At 46.5% G+C, this 18,789-nt stretch overlaps 1 protein-coding gene across 1 annotated transcript in view; it reads left to right on the plus strand.

The window, feature by feature from the left end:
* Positions 1-18,789, plus strand: part of Map3k20 (mitogen-activated protein kinase kinase kinase 20) — a 161,473-nt gene that overhangs the window by 120,152 nt on the left and 22,532 nt on the right. Inside the window, 5 exon segments of the mRNA XM_028885720.2 lie at positions 4,550-4,594; positions 6,605-6,635; positions 6,728-6,867; positions 12,837-12,899; positions 14,397-14,489. Coding sequence (XP_028741553.2) covers positions 4,550-4,594; positions 6,605-6,635; positions 6,728-6,867; positions 12,837-12,899; positions 14,397-14,489 — 372 coding nt within the window.

Here is an 18,789-nt window from a genome sequence, read left to right on the forward strand (position 1 = left end):
GAGCATGTAGAATTTGAGGACACCTATGGTGGTTCTCAGCTGAGAGGTAATGTCACCTTGACCAGCCAGTTTCCTGCCTAGCCTGGTGGCATCCTGCTTGCCAGGGACAGCGCCACCTTGCAAAGATTTCCACTCCAAATCCCCACAGCATCATCCGTCCCCACTGGGAAGTTTGTTAAGCCTTACACATCTGTGATTCCAGCTCTAGGTTTCCCCCAAACAAGATTACCCAAGCCTTTTCAGAGCCATAATGACACCTCCTGCATTTTAGGAAGTTGTAGCTTTTTCTCAGAACCCTGTCTGTGGAAATGATTTCATCTCCCCCTCATGGTTGCTGGTAGGAACCCTATGAAATAACTGCATCCACCTGGGGGAGGGGCGCTAAGGTGACTCCACCAAGGTATAGCCCTGGTGGAGACTGTCATTCTTCAGAGTCATTTAAAGGGAATTCTTTCTTTTTTTTTTTTTTTAAAGCAAAATCACATTTTTATTGTTTCACAAATCGCCAATGGGATAAGGTTGAAGGTACATACACACACATGCACATACACTGCTTTTGATGTTCTGGAAATACTGAGGACAGTTTTTGGTTTGTTTTTGTTTTTTAACCAGCAACTTTAAAAAAAAAAAAAATGCAGTGAATTTGTTAGACTTTACCAGCTGAGGTATTCACACTTGATCTCCATTTAAACCAAAAGGACTAGAGGAAGGAGAGACCCAGGCCCATTTCCCTACAAGTTACTATGTATGTATATAACTTCAGTTTTCATTAGAGTGCTAAGAATTTTATGAAAGATGGTTTTAAAACCTAGTGATACTTTAAAAACGACTTTTGTCACACTAGACGTAGGCAGCCTTGTGAAACTAGTCGAGTCCACAAACACACAGTAGGCATAATTCTTTCTATAGTCAGGCACCGTCCGCTGCTTTCAGAAAGACCTTTTTCCTGTGTAGACTATAAGCATTGCCGGAGGCTCCACCCTGCTGGACAGAGCGCTGCCCGCTCTAGGTACAGCATTCTGTGATTAAAAAAAAAAAAAAAAATCTGCGTCTATCAGGAAATCGGGGACAGGCCATGTTTTCTCAGACCCCAACTTTGTGGGCACTCTGTTGCTTGTGTGAAAAACTTTGTGGCATGGGGTAAGTGATTTCAAAGTAGAGTTCAGGCACTGACACACTGTTTTTTATAGCGTGTGCAGAATACTCTTAATTCCGACGCGACACACTGCTTTTGCACTATAAAAAAAAAAAACAAAACTGCTGTTAGAAAACATTGCTGTCCCTGAGTTTGAGCTTTTAATAGGTGGCATCATTGCTGCGTTTCATAACAATCTTCTCCCCTTCACTCTATTGCAATGTTATTCTGAGCAAGTCTTATGCCAAATGCCATGTATCATGTTTGTATGGAAGATTAAACCGCGCTCCTGTGTGGTAAGACTGTTGAGTTGCCAACTTCGCAGTTGGAATTTGATATTCCAGCACGGAGTCCACGATGCATTCAGAAATCCAAGTGGGTGTCATACATTTCATTCTGATGTGAACTTCTCTCTGCTTTCCTTTGTTCTAAGACTCCATTTTGCAATAAACGTTTTGAGAGTAAAGGCCTTTGTTATGTGTCGCTGTGTACATAAGATCTTTGTTAGACTGGATCCCGGCATCCTTTGAAGAAATCCATGTCACGCGCATGCACACGAGTGCTGGCTCTGCTCCCCTGAAGTCTGCTGGAGTATAAATAATGAATTACTAAAGTGATGGGGCAGTCATGAGGGATTTTTTTTTTTTTTTTATCCCCAAAGAAAACAGAAAGGCTTAGAACTCATCGACAGCAGATGCACTGATATGTTAACAAGGTACAGGAAACATGAAGGAGACAGCGAGCCTCTGTGTGGCCGGAGATCATTAACTCTTAGCCCCTGTCTTGCCAAATTCAAACCGTCTTGCAGCAGTGCCTGGTCCCAGCCCTCCTCCCACTGATCTCTGCAAACATCTGCAGGCTCCTGCTGGAGGGAGCGGCAGGCAGAGCTCAGGTCTTCCCTGTGGCATCATGTTGATGAGCCAGCCACAGAGCGAGCGGCAAGAACTCTGCCGTCCTTTGCACATTAAAACTGAAGGTGTTATTTCATTTACAATCTTTATTCAAGAAATACTTATTCCTCAGTTTTGTTAGCACATATGGAAATGATGTAAAAGTCAAAACGCCACACACACACACACCCCACATTACATTCTCACACACACACCCCACCTCACATTCACACACACACACACACATCACACTCACACACACACACCCCACATCACATTCACACACACACCCCACATTACATTCACACACACACACACCCCACATCACATTCACACACACACCCCACATCACATTCACACACACACACACACCCCACATCACATTCACACACATACACACACACACATCCCACATCACACTCCCACATGCACTGACATCCTGTAGAGACCAGCCTTACTGCAGAGCCATGCTTCTTTATGGCATCTCGATGTCTCTTAATTCACATTTGTATCTGTGGTGGGATACAAAAGGGATGGCATGTTTCCACAGCTGTATGCAGCTGCCCTATGAACAAGTGAAGCTTGTCATGCCTTTCTTTGATTGCCACCTACTTTATTGAGCTTCCTTGAGTCACACGTCCACATTATTAAAGCGGAGGAGTGTGCCAGTGACTCCCTCGTAGCATGTGTGTTTCAGAGGAAGGAAGAACATGGGTGGCAGCGTATGTGGAGAATATGACTGACTCAAGCATTTGCTTTATGTCCTTGTAACCTAGACGTGGTACTCAGAGTCTGCACATCCATGTTTATTTTAAACAGTAGGGTTTAAAATAATAAAACCTGCTCGGCCACACCCAGAATCGGCTTCTTTTCTTTCTCCTCCAACACAATTTCACTGCCTCCTGTGCTCCAGTTAGTGAGCAGGCCACACCCACTTCATCCCCGTGGCCAGTATCTTACCTAACTGTTCTTCTTTACCTTCTCTTTCTCCCCAGGGCCTGCAATCCTCAGCTCAAGCCACTTGCCTCCCATTCCCTGTCATCTGCTAGGAAACATCGCTCTCTGTCTGCCTATCAACACTGAGCAGACTGCCAAATAATTTGGCAACTGAACACACACATCCTTCATTCTATAATTGTATCATTCTATCAGACAGTGTGATAAAAAGTACACCGGTGGGGCTAGAGAGAGAGCTTGGTTGGTAGAATCCTTGCTTTGTGTACATGGGGACCTGAGTTCAAGTCCCAGAAGGTGCATAAGAAGCTGGCTGTTGTGGCATGGACTTTGATCCCAATACCGGGGGCAGACAGGCAGATAGGTCTCTGGCACTCACTGGTCAGCCAGCCCAGACTGCTCGGTGAGCTCCAGGCCAGTCAGCAGTACCTGAGGAAATGACACCCAGGGTTCTCCCTTGGCCCTCATATACATACTTGCATGTGCCCACACACATGTACGTGCAAATGTGCCAAGTACTGAGCATTAGTGACAACAACAGCAAAAAAAATGATGAAAGTGGCCTCTCCCAAATATAATCCACAGGTGTTTTGCTCAGTTCTAATGAAATTCTTTATAGGATTTCCTAGCCGTTTGAGCTTGTGGTTATACAATAAATATTTCTAAATTGGAAAGTTTAACTTAGCCGCCATCAGATTGTCACACTAGCAGCAAAAGCAACTAAATTCAACTTTTTTTCTTTTTTTTTTTATTATTCTTTGAAAATTTCATGCGTATATAAAAAGTGTTTAGATCATACCTACTCCCATCAAATTCTTTTTCCCAATTTGCTCACAGAAAAAGACGGTAACAGAGGTCGGGTGACTGCGGCATATTCTTTCATGAATCATGAATAAATGTTTATCCTGATAAGTCAGCTGGTTGGAGCTATTGCCTGTACCAGTGGGACACAGGCCTTTTCAAGTTATGGAAGTATTTGCTAGTTAGCCCTTAGTGGGCGGCGCCGGCCGAAGTGCCCTCCAAGTCCCATTGCACACGTGTCCCTGACGGGGAAGTGTTTCAGGCGGTGTTAGAGTAACTCTGAACCCAGATGCCTTAGGACATGGCCTGTCTCGTCCACACAACGGGCATGTTTAAGCCCAGGAACCCCTGTGAGAACAGGCAAAATAAGCCACCTGGTTACTTATAGTTGTTTTGGAATTTCCGATGGTAAATTATCTGTTATCCTCCTGCTGGCCGAGAATTCCAAGGCCCTGCTGTGCCATGTACAGCCATTCCTGCCAAGCCCCGTGCCAAAGAAGACTACACTAAGTTGTACCAAGCCACCCTTAAGACAGCTTGTGAGGTAGAAGGGATTGTTGCCAGGAACTGATTTGCAAATTGGCTGTGGGGCTCAGCATCCTTGGACACTGAGAACCTCCTCTGAAGGTTGAGGGGACTGTCTTCCTCTCAACCTGACCCGCCAGAGGAAGCCACAGCTGCAGGAGAGCTGAGACAGACGAGCCGACAAGCCAAAAAGGCCAGGATAATGTTGCTTCCCTTTTTCATTTCCTTCGTATCTCCCACGCAGCTGCTGCCTTCCTTTGAGATCGGTGCATGGACTGAAGACGATGTGGTAAGCTGCTTCTGTTAGTGCCTCATGGGAGCTGGACAGGAAGCCGCCAGCTGTGCCCACAAGTTTGCAAGTGCAGTTAGAGAGAGCTGGGTCTGACTAGCAGAAGTTAACAAACGCCCCTCTTCGCAGAAATAAATACTATAATAGTGATTGAAAATGAGGACTCCAGCAAAAGCAACCAGCTCTTCAAATCTTATGAGGGTTCCATCTTCCTAACTGGCTGTGAAAATATTCCAGAATATTGTAATACTGGTAGCAAGATAAAAGCTATGCTACATTATATAATATAAATACATATATATGGAGTGTATATATTAAATACTCCAGAATATAGTAATACCAATAGCAAGATAAAAGCTATACTATATTATATAATGTATATACATATATATGGAGTATATATATAAATACTCCAGAATATAGTAGTACCAATAGCAAGATAAAAGCTATACTATATTATATAATACATATACATATACTCCATATACATACCTGTAAATATGTATATGGAGTATATATATAAATACTTCAGAATATAGTAATACCAATAGCAAGATAAAAGCTATGATTCAGGATGCCAAATACACATACTTGAAAAAATATTCAATTCTTAAACTCTCCTGCAACGCCAGCGGCAGACTTGAGCATGGCGGAGAGAGACAGGGGACTGGCAGGAGCTCCCTATATGTGTTCCTCTCTCACCTCAGTCCTGCTCATTAAATGACAAGATGCCTCACTGCCTTCCTTACCCTGGCTTCCCCAGGAGGAATGGACAGAGTGCGCCCCATAATCTTACATCCCAGAAGGCAGGATACTTAAGTCCACAGGAAGGCTACACGCAGCTCCGCATAGACTCCCTGAGGAGCAATCCCAGGTAGCCAGTTCTGTCTCCCTATCCACTTCCTTAACAACGGCAAAACCATTCTGAGGACTGCTGAGAGACTTTAGGGCCCGTGCCGGTCCAGGTCCATTTTACAAGCTCAAGGGCATCATTAAATAAAGGAGAAAATAAAGATGAAATGCCAGCTAGCCCTAGCAAGGATGGGCTCCACCCTAGGGAGACAGACACCCCAAGGCATCTCAAGAAAAGAGTCATGATTAGGAATTCCAGGAGACCTGTTCTGGACCTCAGCCTGGTGTGGGGCTGGGCATGCTCCCTCTGCCCCTTTGTTTGTCTGAAGTAAGATTCCTTCCGCATGAGGCAGCGGCCTGGGCCCCACCAAGTCAAGAAGCTGGGTCTCAGCTTCCTGTTTCCCTCCACTCCTTGAACCCTAGAAGCCGAGCCTCCTGCCAGCCCTGGCCCTGTACATAATTGCTTTCTCCCCAGCTACCAGGGTGGTCCATCTCCTTTGAAAGGAAATTGATTTGAAAGAACTGACTTCTAGGAGCTATTTTTAGTCTTTGCGGCAAGGTTAAGTGGCTCCCATGCCATTCAGCTTCAAGTCCATTGTCAAGGGACCCAGGGAACCAGAGTGATGGAGACTGGTCTCTTCTCTGTGTGTCTTCACCGAGGTAATGTTAGGCCACCAGGAAACAGGTGTCAAATGATGTACAAGGACAAGGGGACCCCTGGTGTAATCTTCTCACTCGACACAGAGAGTACCATCTTTTGCATGCCCTCCAAATGGCTGCCATGGCCAAACATGACCTAGTGGGGGTCCTCATTCTGTCCATCTCTCTGTCCACTGCTGTGTGGTCCTTGTTTACTCATACAGTTCCTGAAACAAGTCCCGTGGCAGTCACTACCTGTGCATGTAAATGGGAAAGTCATTATAGGATCGCCTGTAGGAGATTCTCTCTTCCAAGGAACTCTCTCAACCTCCCAATGCCCCCCATGGAAGAAATATCTCCAATTTCAAAGCTTGAGGCTTTAAACTACAAAGAGGACTCTCTCATCCTCCCCTGTGGCTAAGTTAGAGACATCTGAATCTGTTGGACACGCTTTTCTTGTTGAGAATGACTACTGCCCGTATGTGACCCTCCCGACCCATGTGTGTCTTCTCTTCGCAGTATTTTTGGGTCCAGCAGCTCGTCAGAAAAGGCAAGTGGAATAAATTACCTTCTTATTTCTGGAGTTGACTTTGTTGGGCTCTGATTTAGCCTCATCTCCTGCCTTCTGCCCCTCTCCCCCAGGTGACTCCTCGGTAGAGATGAGTAGCTACGCAAGCTTGTTTAAGGAAAACAACATCACAGGCAAGCGGTTGCTGCTTCTGGATGAGGAAGATTTGAAAGACATGGGCATCGTCTCCAGGGGCCACATCATTCATTTTAAGGTACCTGGTGGGAGAGCATTGATAAATCAACTGAGCATGTGCCATTGACAGTGGGTCACGTGTTAGCAAACAGACATGAAAGCATCCCAGTGTGGGACATTAGGTGCTGAAATGTCTCCGGGCTTGTCCCTAACTAGCTGCCACACCCGTGCCGCCCCTGTTCCCACCTCAAAACCCCACAGCAGTTAGCTGGGCACAATGGTGTAACACCCCTGTAACTCCAGGAAGCCTCTAGTCCAGGGAGGAAATGGTGTATCCGGTTCTGCGCAATAACACCTGGGAGAGATGCTGCTGAGGAGAGGGGCTGGGCTGAGGGCAGACTTCTGGAAGGAAGTCGTGAAGGCTCGGACAAGGAACACTAGCCAGGGGAAAGAACAGCCCTGGAGGTGTGTAAGGGAGAAGAAACAGGGCCAGAGGAAAGGCCCGAGGAAGCTTAGCAGGCCAGAGGACTGAACTAAGGTAGGGTGATGCCCAGAGAACAGCTACCAGACCCAGGACTAGCAGGAGGCCAGTTAGCCCACTTAAAGCTGGAGAGGCCAGACATTCATGAGAAGTCCTTAAGGAGCCTGGAGCTTATGCACAGCCCAAGTGAACTCAAAGCCACTGCCACCATCTAAGTCACAGGAGGATGTGTGACGTGGGCAGTCATTGTCCGGCAACAGACGCTATGTGCTCGTCCGAAGCCCCAAGTAGCTCCAGAAATCCTAACATGCCCCCAAACTTTAGTCTTGAAAAGTTTCAGACTAACCCTGTTTTCCTGTTTGTTGCCATTCTTTCTACAATTTAACCCAGTTCACGGCCAGGGCTGGTTGTACATCACTCAGGTAGTATACACAAGTTCTGCACCAAGCACTGAATAAACTTAATTAATTAATTGAACAGCTACCCAGGAACTGGAGCTCTTTGTTTGGCTTCTCAGATAGCTACTCAAATGTAGTAACAGGTGCAGACATCTGAGGGATGATGTTCTTGGAGATCGGTATGAAGAAACCTTACAGAGGGTAGGATCATGGTCTGCCCGTAGTACTGGCAGGAGAACTGCAAGTTCAAGACCAGCCTGAGCTCTATCCTAATACTGTTACTTATCCCTCCTGCAAAACCAAAGCGTGTTGGAGCCCACCTATGTTTCCTGGTGGCTGTACACAGCAGGACTGCCTAAGAGGATGATTGGACCACGGGCCTGAGACCAGGTGTTTGGAAGGGTCTGCACTTGGCTGTATCTAACAAGAGGGAGCTCTTTTGCCCTGCCCCTTGGCATTGTTATAAAAGTTCTTTGGAATAAAGTTCTAGGCCAGTAGATAAGGATCCAGGCCCACCCAAGGCCATCCTGTATTTTCTATCTGTTTCTCTCCCCTCTTTATTTCTATCTAAATCTCTTATCCCTCATTCCTCAAGAGTCCCTGGGGTAAATAAATGTGGGAGCTGGTCTCCCACAAAATAGGATGGATGGATGGATGGATGGATGGATGGATGGATGAATGGATTTATACAGATTAGAAAAGGAGGAGGGAGGCTGGGTGTTGGTGGTGCACGCCTTTAATTCCAGCACTCGGGAGGCAGAGGCAGGCGGATCTCTGTGAGTTCGAGGCCAGCCTGGGCTACCAAGTGAGCTCCAGGAAAGGCGCAAAGCTACGCAGAGAAACCCTGTCTCGAAAAACCAAAAAAAAAAAAAAAAGAAAGAAAGAAAAGGAGGAGGGAATAAATAATGATGAGAGCTTCTCACCCAAATCCACACCTCCAGAGGTTCTGCCAACAGCCCTCCCCCCCCCCCCCCCACTTTACTCCGAGCACCTCACCCTAGCTTCTCTATGGCTGTCCCACTAAAGTCCAAAGAGAACGAGCCTTCATGTTGTTCCAGAGAGCCCGCCCTTGTAAGAACCATGTCTGCAGTGTCTCAGCGACCTTGGGACAGTGGCTGGGCACTCATCCACCAGAGAGCAAGACAAAGCAGGATTGTGATGTTTTCCCCCTACAAGGTGGACAAGAAGACACACGCATGAACACCCACTGCAAAAACTGGCAGAGAACTTACTCTCTCCTGGCTGGGGTGTGTGCCACTACAGGAAAAATGACTTTCCTCAGTGCAGAGGTGCCTGAGCTCCGAAAGAGACATTGTGTAAATCTTGTCCTGGGCAGCAGATGCCAAGTAAGATGCTCCCACCCACCCTTACCCTCTTCTGTCTTTACCAACTTTCCTCAAGGGTCAGCCCGAGGGGAAGGGAGTGGCGAGCTCTGGTACTTTCCCAAATCAGAAGTGGTTTAAATATTCCTAGACCCAGCTAGGACAACAGAAGTGTCCCATCTGTGCTGGTGGGTGTCATTAGACCTGTCCCAGCTTCCTACTTATGGCTCATCAAATTCAGTCATGTCTGCTTGCAAGACTGGGCCTGTGGAAATTCAAAGAATCACCCTGCCCTAAAGGAATTTCCATCCCAGAGAAGAGATAGAACACACGTGCACAACTTCTTACAAGCAGATGGAAGAAAAGGACAGTCCATTATCTTGACCAGTGGAGAGAGGCAGAGAGACAGTGATAGAGGATGAAGGGGGATTTGAACTGGATCTGGGGGGAGGATAGAACAGGAGAAGTCCATTGGGATGGGAATGACAGACCAAAGAGAATGGAAGGAGCGGTTGCCTCTGTTCAGAGGAGCAGTGGATGGTTCGCTGGTCTGGTGGAAGCGGAAGGCTGGAGCAGACCTGGGATAGCTCAAGCTCAGTGGGGAGGCCCAGCCCCTGGACTGCTTCCAGCTTCAGGCTGGGTATCTGGATATGACCAGAGCTGGAGAGCATTGAGAACTGACCTGTTGAAACTTGACTTCTGGAGAGGCTGGGTTTGAAGCTCCAGATAGGAAGTTGAAACAGCAACAAATAAGGCCTGCCTGACTCCTTAGCAGAAATGGGAATGGAGAACAGAGGAGGCCAGCTGAGCTGTTGATGAAGGAGCACATCGTGGGATGCAGACGTGCTGCAGCCTTGAAAGGATGCTTATGGGAAAAGCCAGACACAGAAGGGCCACACTGGTCTTCTGTGTATATAACGTATCCAGAATAGCATACCACAGAGACAGAATATTATTATGGGTCTTTCTTTGGACCAGCTCTCAAATAATGACACTTGGAGACTTTTTATTATGAAAGCCTGGCCTTAGCTAGGCTTGTTCACAACCAGCTCTTCAAACTTAAAACTAACCCATTTATATTAATCTACATTTTGCCACGTGGCTCATTACCTCTCCTCAGTACTGCACATCTGACTGTCTGGCACATGTCTGGCTGGCATGCCCGATTCTTTCCCAGAGTTCCTATCTCTCCCGGGAAGTCCCATCTATCCTCTCCTGCCTAGCTATTGGCCATTCAGCTTTTTAATCAGCCAATCAGAAGGAGCCTTAGGCAGGTGAGGAAGGACAGAGACACATCACAGCGTACAAAAAGATGATTCCAACAGAAGAAATGTGGTTGCCAGTGGGTTTGGCAGGGAGGGGAAGGGGTAGGGATGGTTTAATGAGTGTCACAGTCCCTTGGGGTGATGGAAATTTTAGAACACCCTGGAGAAGAAAGGGCTGCATAACCCTGTGAAGGAAGTAGATGCCGCTGAAGGAAACAATAGCCACTTTTATGGTATGTGAATTTTACCCCATTCAAAAGTAATGCAGGACAGAGGAAATAACTCAGAAGGTAAAGTACTTGCCATACAGGCATGAGGATGTGAGTTCAATTCCCAGAGCCTGAGTAAAAAGCAGCAAATTCCAGGCATGGTGCATGTGTAACCCAGTGCTGGGAAGCAGAGACAGGCAGGTGAGGCCCCAGAGCCAACCAGCCTAGCCTACTGGCTGAGCCCCAGGCAGGGAGACACCCTGCCTCAAGAAAACAGATGTCCACGAGAGGAAGAGATGAAGGAAGAGGTGGTGGGAACTTCTTCTAACTGGTTCTGAGTGTACTTGTGGGGCCATTGGCATGAATGGGCTCCGACCTGAGCCTTTGGAATGCGAGCGCCATGGATATTCCGCACCAGAGGTCTCCCCTGGTCCCTGCCAGGTGTCTGCTGCACACGTGCACACACTGCCGGAGGGAAGCTGTCCTCCTTCCCTGTTCTGTCACTGAAGAAGGCACAGTCATTGTGTATTCCGAGTCTCTCAACCTAAGAGGAGGCGATAAAACTACAAGATGGCGCAGGATAGCCACCATCGTTTTTCTCTCTCTGGGGTCCCTCCCTCGGAGCCTGTCAGCTGCCTTCTCCATGAGCCTCCTGGGAAGGAGCCGACGTCGGGAACAGAACTGAGTGTCCCATAAGTGTTCCTTACATTGTTGGCGGTTTCATTTTGTTTTAGAAAAGAAAAAAAAAAAAATGCATCTAGTTTTCCTAGTTTGGGATTCTTAGTCTGTACCTGATCGGTTCCCAGGAAAGCTGAGTGATGGCTGACGAATACGCCAAGCCTCGTCATCTAGAGCAGCGGTCCTCACCCGTCCTGATGCTGCGGCCCTTTAATACAGCTCCCCATGATGTGGTGACCCCAACACAAAATTATTTCATCGCTACTTCATAACTGTAATTTTGCTACTGTTATGAATTGTAATGTAAATATCTGATATGCAGGATATCCGATATGTGGTCCTTGCAAAAGGGTCATTTGACCTGCCCCCTCCCAAGGGGTCTTGACCCACAGGTTGAGAACCACTGATCTAAACTGTCTTCTCTACGATTCTTAATGTTCCTTGCTGGTTCAGACAGAGACTGCAGCCTTCCTAATGGCTTTGATGGTCCACTCCTGTGCCCAGTTACGTTCCCAGTTCCCCCAAGACAGTCATATGCTAAACACTGGAGCACTAACTTGCCCTACCCAGCTCAGGTTTGAAGGACAGCTCTATGTATTGCTTACTCTGAGGTTTAACATCCCTGTCTGGCTTACTGGGTGTTTCATTTCCACTATCATTTCAATTTGGCCTTTTTCTTCACTCATTTTTTAATTGAATTATATTTTATATCTTATATTGACTCCCTATTTCATTCATCTCTTGGATTTTGCCTTGAGTTGTCTGAACATAGTTTTAATCATTCTCTTGAATTTTTTGCAAGTTCTTTGAGGTCATTCCCTCTGGGGTCCTGTCTTAGGGTCTTCATTGCTGTGAAGAGATACCATGACTATGGCAACTGTTATAAAGAAAGCATTTAGTTGGGGTGGCTCGCTTATAGTTTCAGAGGTTCAGTCCATTAGCACCATGATGGAGAACATGGTGGCATGCAGGCAGATGTGGTGCTGGAGCTGAAGAGAGCTACATCTTACAGGCAACAGGAAGTCGACTGGCTGTCACACCAAGGGAAGCTTGAGCAAAAAAGACCTCAAAGCCCACTCCCACAGTGACACACTTCCTCCAACGAAGTCACACCTCCTAATAGTGACACTCCCTTTGGGGACCATTTTCTTTCAAACCACCACAGGTCCTTTATTTTGTGATCAGTAATTTTTGGAGGAGACGTGTTGTCCTGGATTTTCGTTTTCTCTCTCTCTCTCTCTCTCTCTCTCTCTCTCTCTCTCTCTCTCTCTCTCTGCACAGATTTGTGCATTTGGGATCAGTTGGTTAAGTAGCAGTACAGGCTTAGGTCTGGTGGGCTGGAGATTGCCTACCAGCTGGCACCAGGAGAAGTGTGGGCAGGGACTTCAGGACAAAGGAGCTAAGCTGACTACAAGTATGGCCCAAGCAGTAGGGTCCTAGCAGGCCTTACCTGTGGGGACAGGAGCTGGATGGGCCATGGTTTACCATCTCTGAAGTAGTTTCCTGTCCTTTCAACGATGGCAAACTACCACCTCTGCTTTGACAATCAGACATAGGCTCAACCAATGATAGATGTTAACATCCCCAAGATAGTCTATAAACTACATAAAGAGTCCTTTTTTGTGTGCTCAGTAATTGTAATCCCCTTTGGTATCTTCAAGTCGTTAATAAAGTCACGTGATCTTGTCCTTGCAGTCAGCTATTGAGAAGCTAACCCACGATTACCTGAACCTGTTTCACTTTCCACCACTAACTAAGGTAAGTGAGGTTTCCTCACTGAAGGCGCGCGGCTTTTATTGGCCTAGGCACCTGCCACATCCACACCCAGTTTGCTAAAGTCTGGAGCTGTTGTTTGAAGTGAAATTTAATTACATCCGTCCAACAGAAGACTCTTTGAGGACTGTGATCTGTACAGATTACACACGTTTGTTCCGCACGCTTTGAAATATTAACAACACATTCCTGATAAGAATAGTACCCATCACTAACGTAGGGGAAGGCCTCTGGCCTCATGCCTGGTTCTAGAGGCCTTTTTCTACCCTTTAAGTTGCTAAAGGAAGCCACACACACAGAGCTTTGGGTTGCCACGTACCCTGGGGTGGAGGGGTGGAGGGGTGGAGGGGTGGAGGGTGGAGGGTGGAGGGGTGGAGGGGTGTTATTTAAACAGAACATTCAACACCAGTCCCCCTCCTTATCCATGGGAATACATCCCAGCAGCCCCTGCAGATGCCTGGAACCGAGATTAGCACCAATCCCTGTATGTACTGCTTTTTCCTGTGCAAACAGGCCGGTGATAGAGTTTAATATATAAACTGGGCCCAGTGAGAGATTAACAATAACCAGTAATAAAATAAGTATAACAGTTTACTCATTAAAAAGTTATTTTAAAAACTTGTGAATTGCTTACTTCTATAACTTTTTTTTTCCTGAAGCTGAGGACCGAACCCAGGGCTTAGGCAAGTGCTCTACCACTGAGCTAAATCCCCAACCCCAATTTTCTATAACTTTTATTTAACTTTTTTTGGACCAGAGTTGACTGCAAGTTACTGAAACCATGGGAAAGAAAACCCTGAATAAAGAGGGACTACTGTACTTAACATACTGTTACGAATATAGCCTAAGGGTACATGACACGCTTCATTATAAAATTAGCAAATACTGGTAGGTAATACCCAGAGCTGTACTAGTTCACCAACAGCCATGGCTTCCCATCTCTCAGCCTTGGGTCTCTCAGTCTACATACACTGGAGAAGCTGCGGATTCCTTCTCTGGAAAGAGTGTGTAAATCCCTTGAGTATTTTGAAGCTCTCAGTCTGCATCCAGCACAAAATGCACTTCTAGAATGAAATGCACAGTGCCAGATGCATCCAGAAAACCACGCCAGTGACACTGAGCGGAACAGCACAAGAGAAATCACTCGGCAGAGTTCTCAAAGCTCTGTCGTCTCTCTTGTTTCCAGCCATTAGATACAACTTGTATCATAATCTAGTAATAAAAGTTCAATTAGAGATTAGAATGGAAAAACCGGTTAGCACCAGGAGCTATCAGAACTGCACAGGTGTAGGCAGGGGTTTCAGGGCTAGGGACCCCTTCACAGTCAGAACCAGGAGCCGGACTAACCAGCAAGTGTGGGTCGAGCTGCAGGGCACTGGTGAGCTCTTCCCCGTGGCAGGGGTAAAGAGGAGTACCTGATTTCCACGGGAAGTCAAGGCGAGAACACCGTCTCTGATAACAATATCTGCTTTTCTATTTTAGGATTCAGGAGGGGAGCCTGAAGAAAACGAGGAAAAGATTGTGAACCTTGAACTTGTTTTTGGTTTTCACTTGAAGCCAGGAACTGGCCCACAGGTAACGAACGGTTCAAATCCTTGGGTAGTTTCAATCTGTAACTCAGCGGTTTTAGACACCAGCCCCAACCACCGGGTAACAGGATTCAGAATAAAAGTGTAGACTGAAGACTTCGTAAAAGAGAACCTAGCTGACAGCTTCCTCTGGAATCCAATCTGAGAAATGTGTAATTTCTGTCAGTAGAGAATACCAGGGGAGACCACCCAAACGCTCAAGGGTGCACAGAGCAAAACACAGGCAGCGTGAGTTTCGGTGATTGCTCACTCTGGCTCCTGGCTCTTGAGGAAAGGAAGTATGAAACCACACAGAGAACGGACCGGAGACAAAGTGGAGATCTGGAATTTCAGCTCGAGTAGGACAGACAGCAGGGCATTTGACCTGCACTCATTCCGTGAGGCTTTTACGTCACATCATTTTCAGCCTGTAGGGGGAAAACCTGCCTAGGTAGCGTGTGGGCTTGCGAGACTTCAGATTACTGTAAACAGCTAATAGCTTCTATTAATTATTATGCGTCATGCAAAGAGTGTTTGTTTGAATTACCTTTTCTCATTGCTGTGAGGGAATCCTGATAGAAGCCACTTAAGAGAGAAAGCTTATCTGGGTTTGTGGTTTAAGAAGGGATACAGTCCATCATGGGGGGAAGATATGACCACGTGACATGGCTAGCCACATCGCGGCCACACTCAGGAATCAGAGAAACAGGATGCTAATGCTTGCACTTGTCACTCTGTCTGGGAGCCCCCCACACTCAGGGTGGGTTTTCCCTCCTCCGTTAAATCTCTCTGGAAATGCCTTCATAGACATACCCAGAGGATCTCAGATGACCCAGCAAGGAAGATGAGCCATCACAGTCCTAGCATATAAATGTGCTCTAAATCAGAGTACAAGATGATTAAATGCTTGTCATCCTAGTACAGAAAGTACTGATTAGATTTTTTTTTTTTGATTTTGTGTGTGTGTGTGTGTGTGTGTGTGTGTGTGCGCGCGCGCATGATGCGTACCCTTAGAGTCTAGAAGAGGGTGTTCCCTGGAGCTGAAGTTACAGAAGTTTGTGAACCACCTGATGTGGATGCTGGGAATCGAATTCAGGTCCTCTGGAAAAAGAGCAAATGCTCCTAACCGCTGAGCCATCTCTCCAGCCCCAGCCTGTTTTTAGCCACTGTGTAACTTGTACTTTCGCTTTGAGGAGTCAAGGGACTTCTATTAACTTCTCCCACCTGTAGCTTGTGGCTGGCGAAGGGTTGCACGGGCCTGGCTGGTCTCCAGGCTATTGCTTAACAAAACCTCGCCCTTTTCAAGCCAGTCCCAGGACCCAGACCTCGGGGACTGGGAATGACTGGAAGTCGTGAGGGTCGAGTTTCACCCGGAACTTCTAAAGCTCCTCTTTCTGGACACTGTCGGGACGGTTCTGCCTACACCAGTGAAGCATATCGATGCACTAAAGCTTGGGGAAAGGGACTCTGTGTGTCCTCTCCTCTGCCCGTCACGTAAATAAGGGAGCGCTGTTCTTCCTGTCTGTTTGCTCTTGGTAGAAGCAGAAAGGATGAGGTCAGGGTCAAGTTCCTCCCTCTCCGGGAGCACTGAAGGACCTTCCAGCCGCTGCACACTCAGTCTGTCTGATGGCAAACAAGGTGTGTGTTACTATCCACCTTCCTTAACATCCCCAGACCCATGATGATCTATAAGCTTTCTTTACTGTATGTAGCCCTTTTTATGATTTGTAGGGAGGGAAAGTTTTCCTTGAGAGACATTGTCAAGAAAGGTTTTCAAACAAGAAAATGTTTTTAATTAGTAAAAATATGTACTTGTTAATGTGGAAATCTGAAAAATATTTTTTAGTAAAACTCAGAAGCTATGAAGATATTTGAGAATAAATACAGTGACCTATTTTTTTTTTACCATAATAATAAGGACCTTTTAAGTTCTGGGCTATGTACAAGTACAACTTTCTATAGTCTGCTGTCCCTGGTCACCTACCCAGAATTGTCATTCTACCCATTCGTTCAGCTGTCCGTTACTGAGGGTGACTGTATGCCTAGATTTATGCTAAATGCTCAGACTACAAAGGCAGGAAGCACAGTCTTGGCTTACAAGGAACACATAGCATCTCGAGGGAAACAGACCAGATCAGTGAGTGGCTGTGCTACAGAATGATGAAATTTTCCAACACCACACAACATCGGTCCATGCACACACACTGGATACAGATCCACTTGTGGATGAGAAGGAAGTGAGGGATGGTCTTAGTGTCTCCCTGGTAAAATGATGCTAAAATCCAAAGTTTAGAACCCCTGGGATTTGTTTGGTAGGAAGAGGGTGTGGAAGGCAGAGGGACCAGTATACATGAAGCGAGGCAAACACAGGAAGCTCCCCTTGGGTTCCTTTCCTCAACTCAAGTCTTTTCCCCTTGGGAAGACTCAACACAGAGCGGGGAAGTGGTGTGGTTAGAGTTAAGGCAGAGAGGGGCTGCTGAACACAAAGGACCCATGTATTGTGCCAAGCTAAGGAACCGAAGGGTTTCAAACAGAGCAGGGAAGAGCTGGTTTGTGTTTTTAAAACATTGCTCAGTAGCAGGGGGAGGGGATTCCAGGAAGGGCCAGGCCAGTGTGGGGAAGAACTGTGAGTCAAGAGGAGAAGCAAGTTAAAAGTGATGAGTATGACTGGACAGTGGCAGAGCACACCTTTAATTCCCAGCACTCGGGAGGCAGAGGCTATCTGTGAGTTCTAGGGCAGTCTGATCTACAAAGCAAGTTCCGGGATAGCCAGGGCTGTTACACAGAGAAACTCTGTCTCGAAAAACAAACAAACAAAAAAACCCAAAAACCAAAATCCAGTGATGAGGACAAACTGGAACACACTGAGAACTGATGAGACTTAACCCTCAGGGAGACGGGGTGAAAAGGAGGAGAGAGGAGCCAGGTCTGGGACAAAGGTTTCTAGCCCAGCAGCTGGACGGATGGTGTTATGGAGTGACAGATCAAAAGGAAGCCCTATTGTGTGGGTGCCGTGCCAGGGTCCCAAACGCATAAGGAAGTAACTGGCATGGGGTCAATCAGGAAATGCTTTGGGGAAGGCCTCCATTTGGAACTGGAGCTTGAAAAGGTTGACTGGGCCACTACAAAATAGTTACCTGAATATAATGAATAAAACCTGTCTAGAGACTTTCTGAAAAGCTTAAGTATTTTATGATATTTTCTGAACGCCATCTCATCAGTCCCCTGGCATTTATGTCAAATGCACGGGACACAATATTATCACCATTGATTAAGGAACAAGACAAAGTGTGTGACTAGCTTGGGATGGGGTGACAACAGATAGGTCCAAAAATTATGGCTTAGTTTTCGTTTTTATTGTATATATGCTAACTCATTTAAGCCATCTCTAAACTCAAAAAACAGTCACAGAATAGATTACTGTCTAGTTCTTCAGTACTCCATTACGGCACGCTAACACCCTAAATTACAAAATACTTCTTCATAAGCATGCTCTGAATGGAAATTATAGTTCATATGAGAAGTCTTATAAAAGTCTTATTACCTTGACCCATTAAAGGTAGAGTAGAACCCATTTAAAAAAAGACTTCCTCAAAATCCCAGTTAACCAGGTTCTCATAAACCTACCTTTGCAACCACCTCGATGACTAGAAACAAACAAACAAACAAAAACTCCCAAGAAGCACTGGGATTCTGAAATCCTCCCAGAACCCTCTGCTTCATGTCACCTTTTCTTCCACAAGTAAAATGAGAAGTATGTTCCAACAGGAGCCACTGGGAATAATGTGTGACAGCGATTCCTCTCGTGAAAATAATGACAACTTCTTCTCTTTGCCTCTGAGAGGGAGTATTGAGTAACTACATACACCGAGAAGTGGTGTTACTCACCTTTGCATTGCTGTAGCAAAGTGCCCGCAGAGATGACTTCAGGGAAGACAGCTGCATTTTGGAGCACGGTTTCAGAGGATTTCAGACCACTGTGGCGGGGAAGGCGTGTGCAGCAGTTCAGTTCTTAGCGGGGAGCTCGTGGTAGAGGATGCTGACATCACGGTAGACAAGGAAGCAAAGAGCGTGATGGGAACAAGAGGCCAGATAGAGCCTTCGAAGGCCCGCCCCTAGCGACCTTCTTCCACCAATGAGACCCCACCTCCTAAACATTCCGCAGCTTTCCAAAAGAGAAGCACTGAGACTAGAGCGATGACTCAGAGGTTAAGAGCACTGGCTGCTCTTTCTGAGGTCCTGAGTTCACGTCCCAGCAACCACAAGGTGGCTCACAACCATCTATAGTGGAGCTTGATGCCCTTTTC

The sequence above is a fragment of the Peromyscus leucopus genome, chromosome 4 (assembly GCF_004664715.2).
Source record: "Peromyscus leucopus breed LL Stock chromosome 4, UCI_PerLeu_2.1, whole genome shotgun sequence".
NCBI lineage: Eukaryota > Metazoa > Chordata > Mammalia > Rodentia > Cricetidae > Peromyscus > Peromyscus leucopus.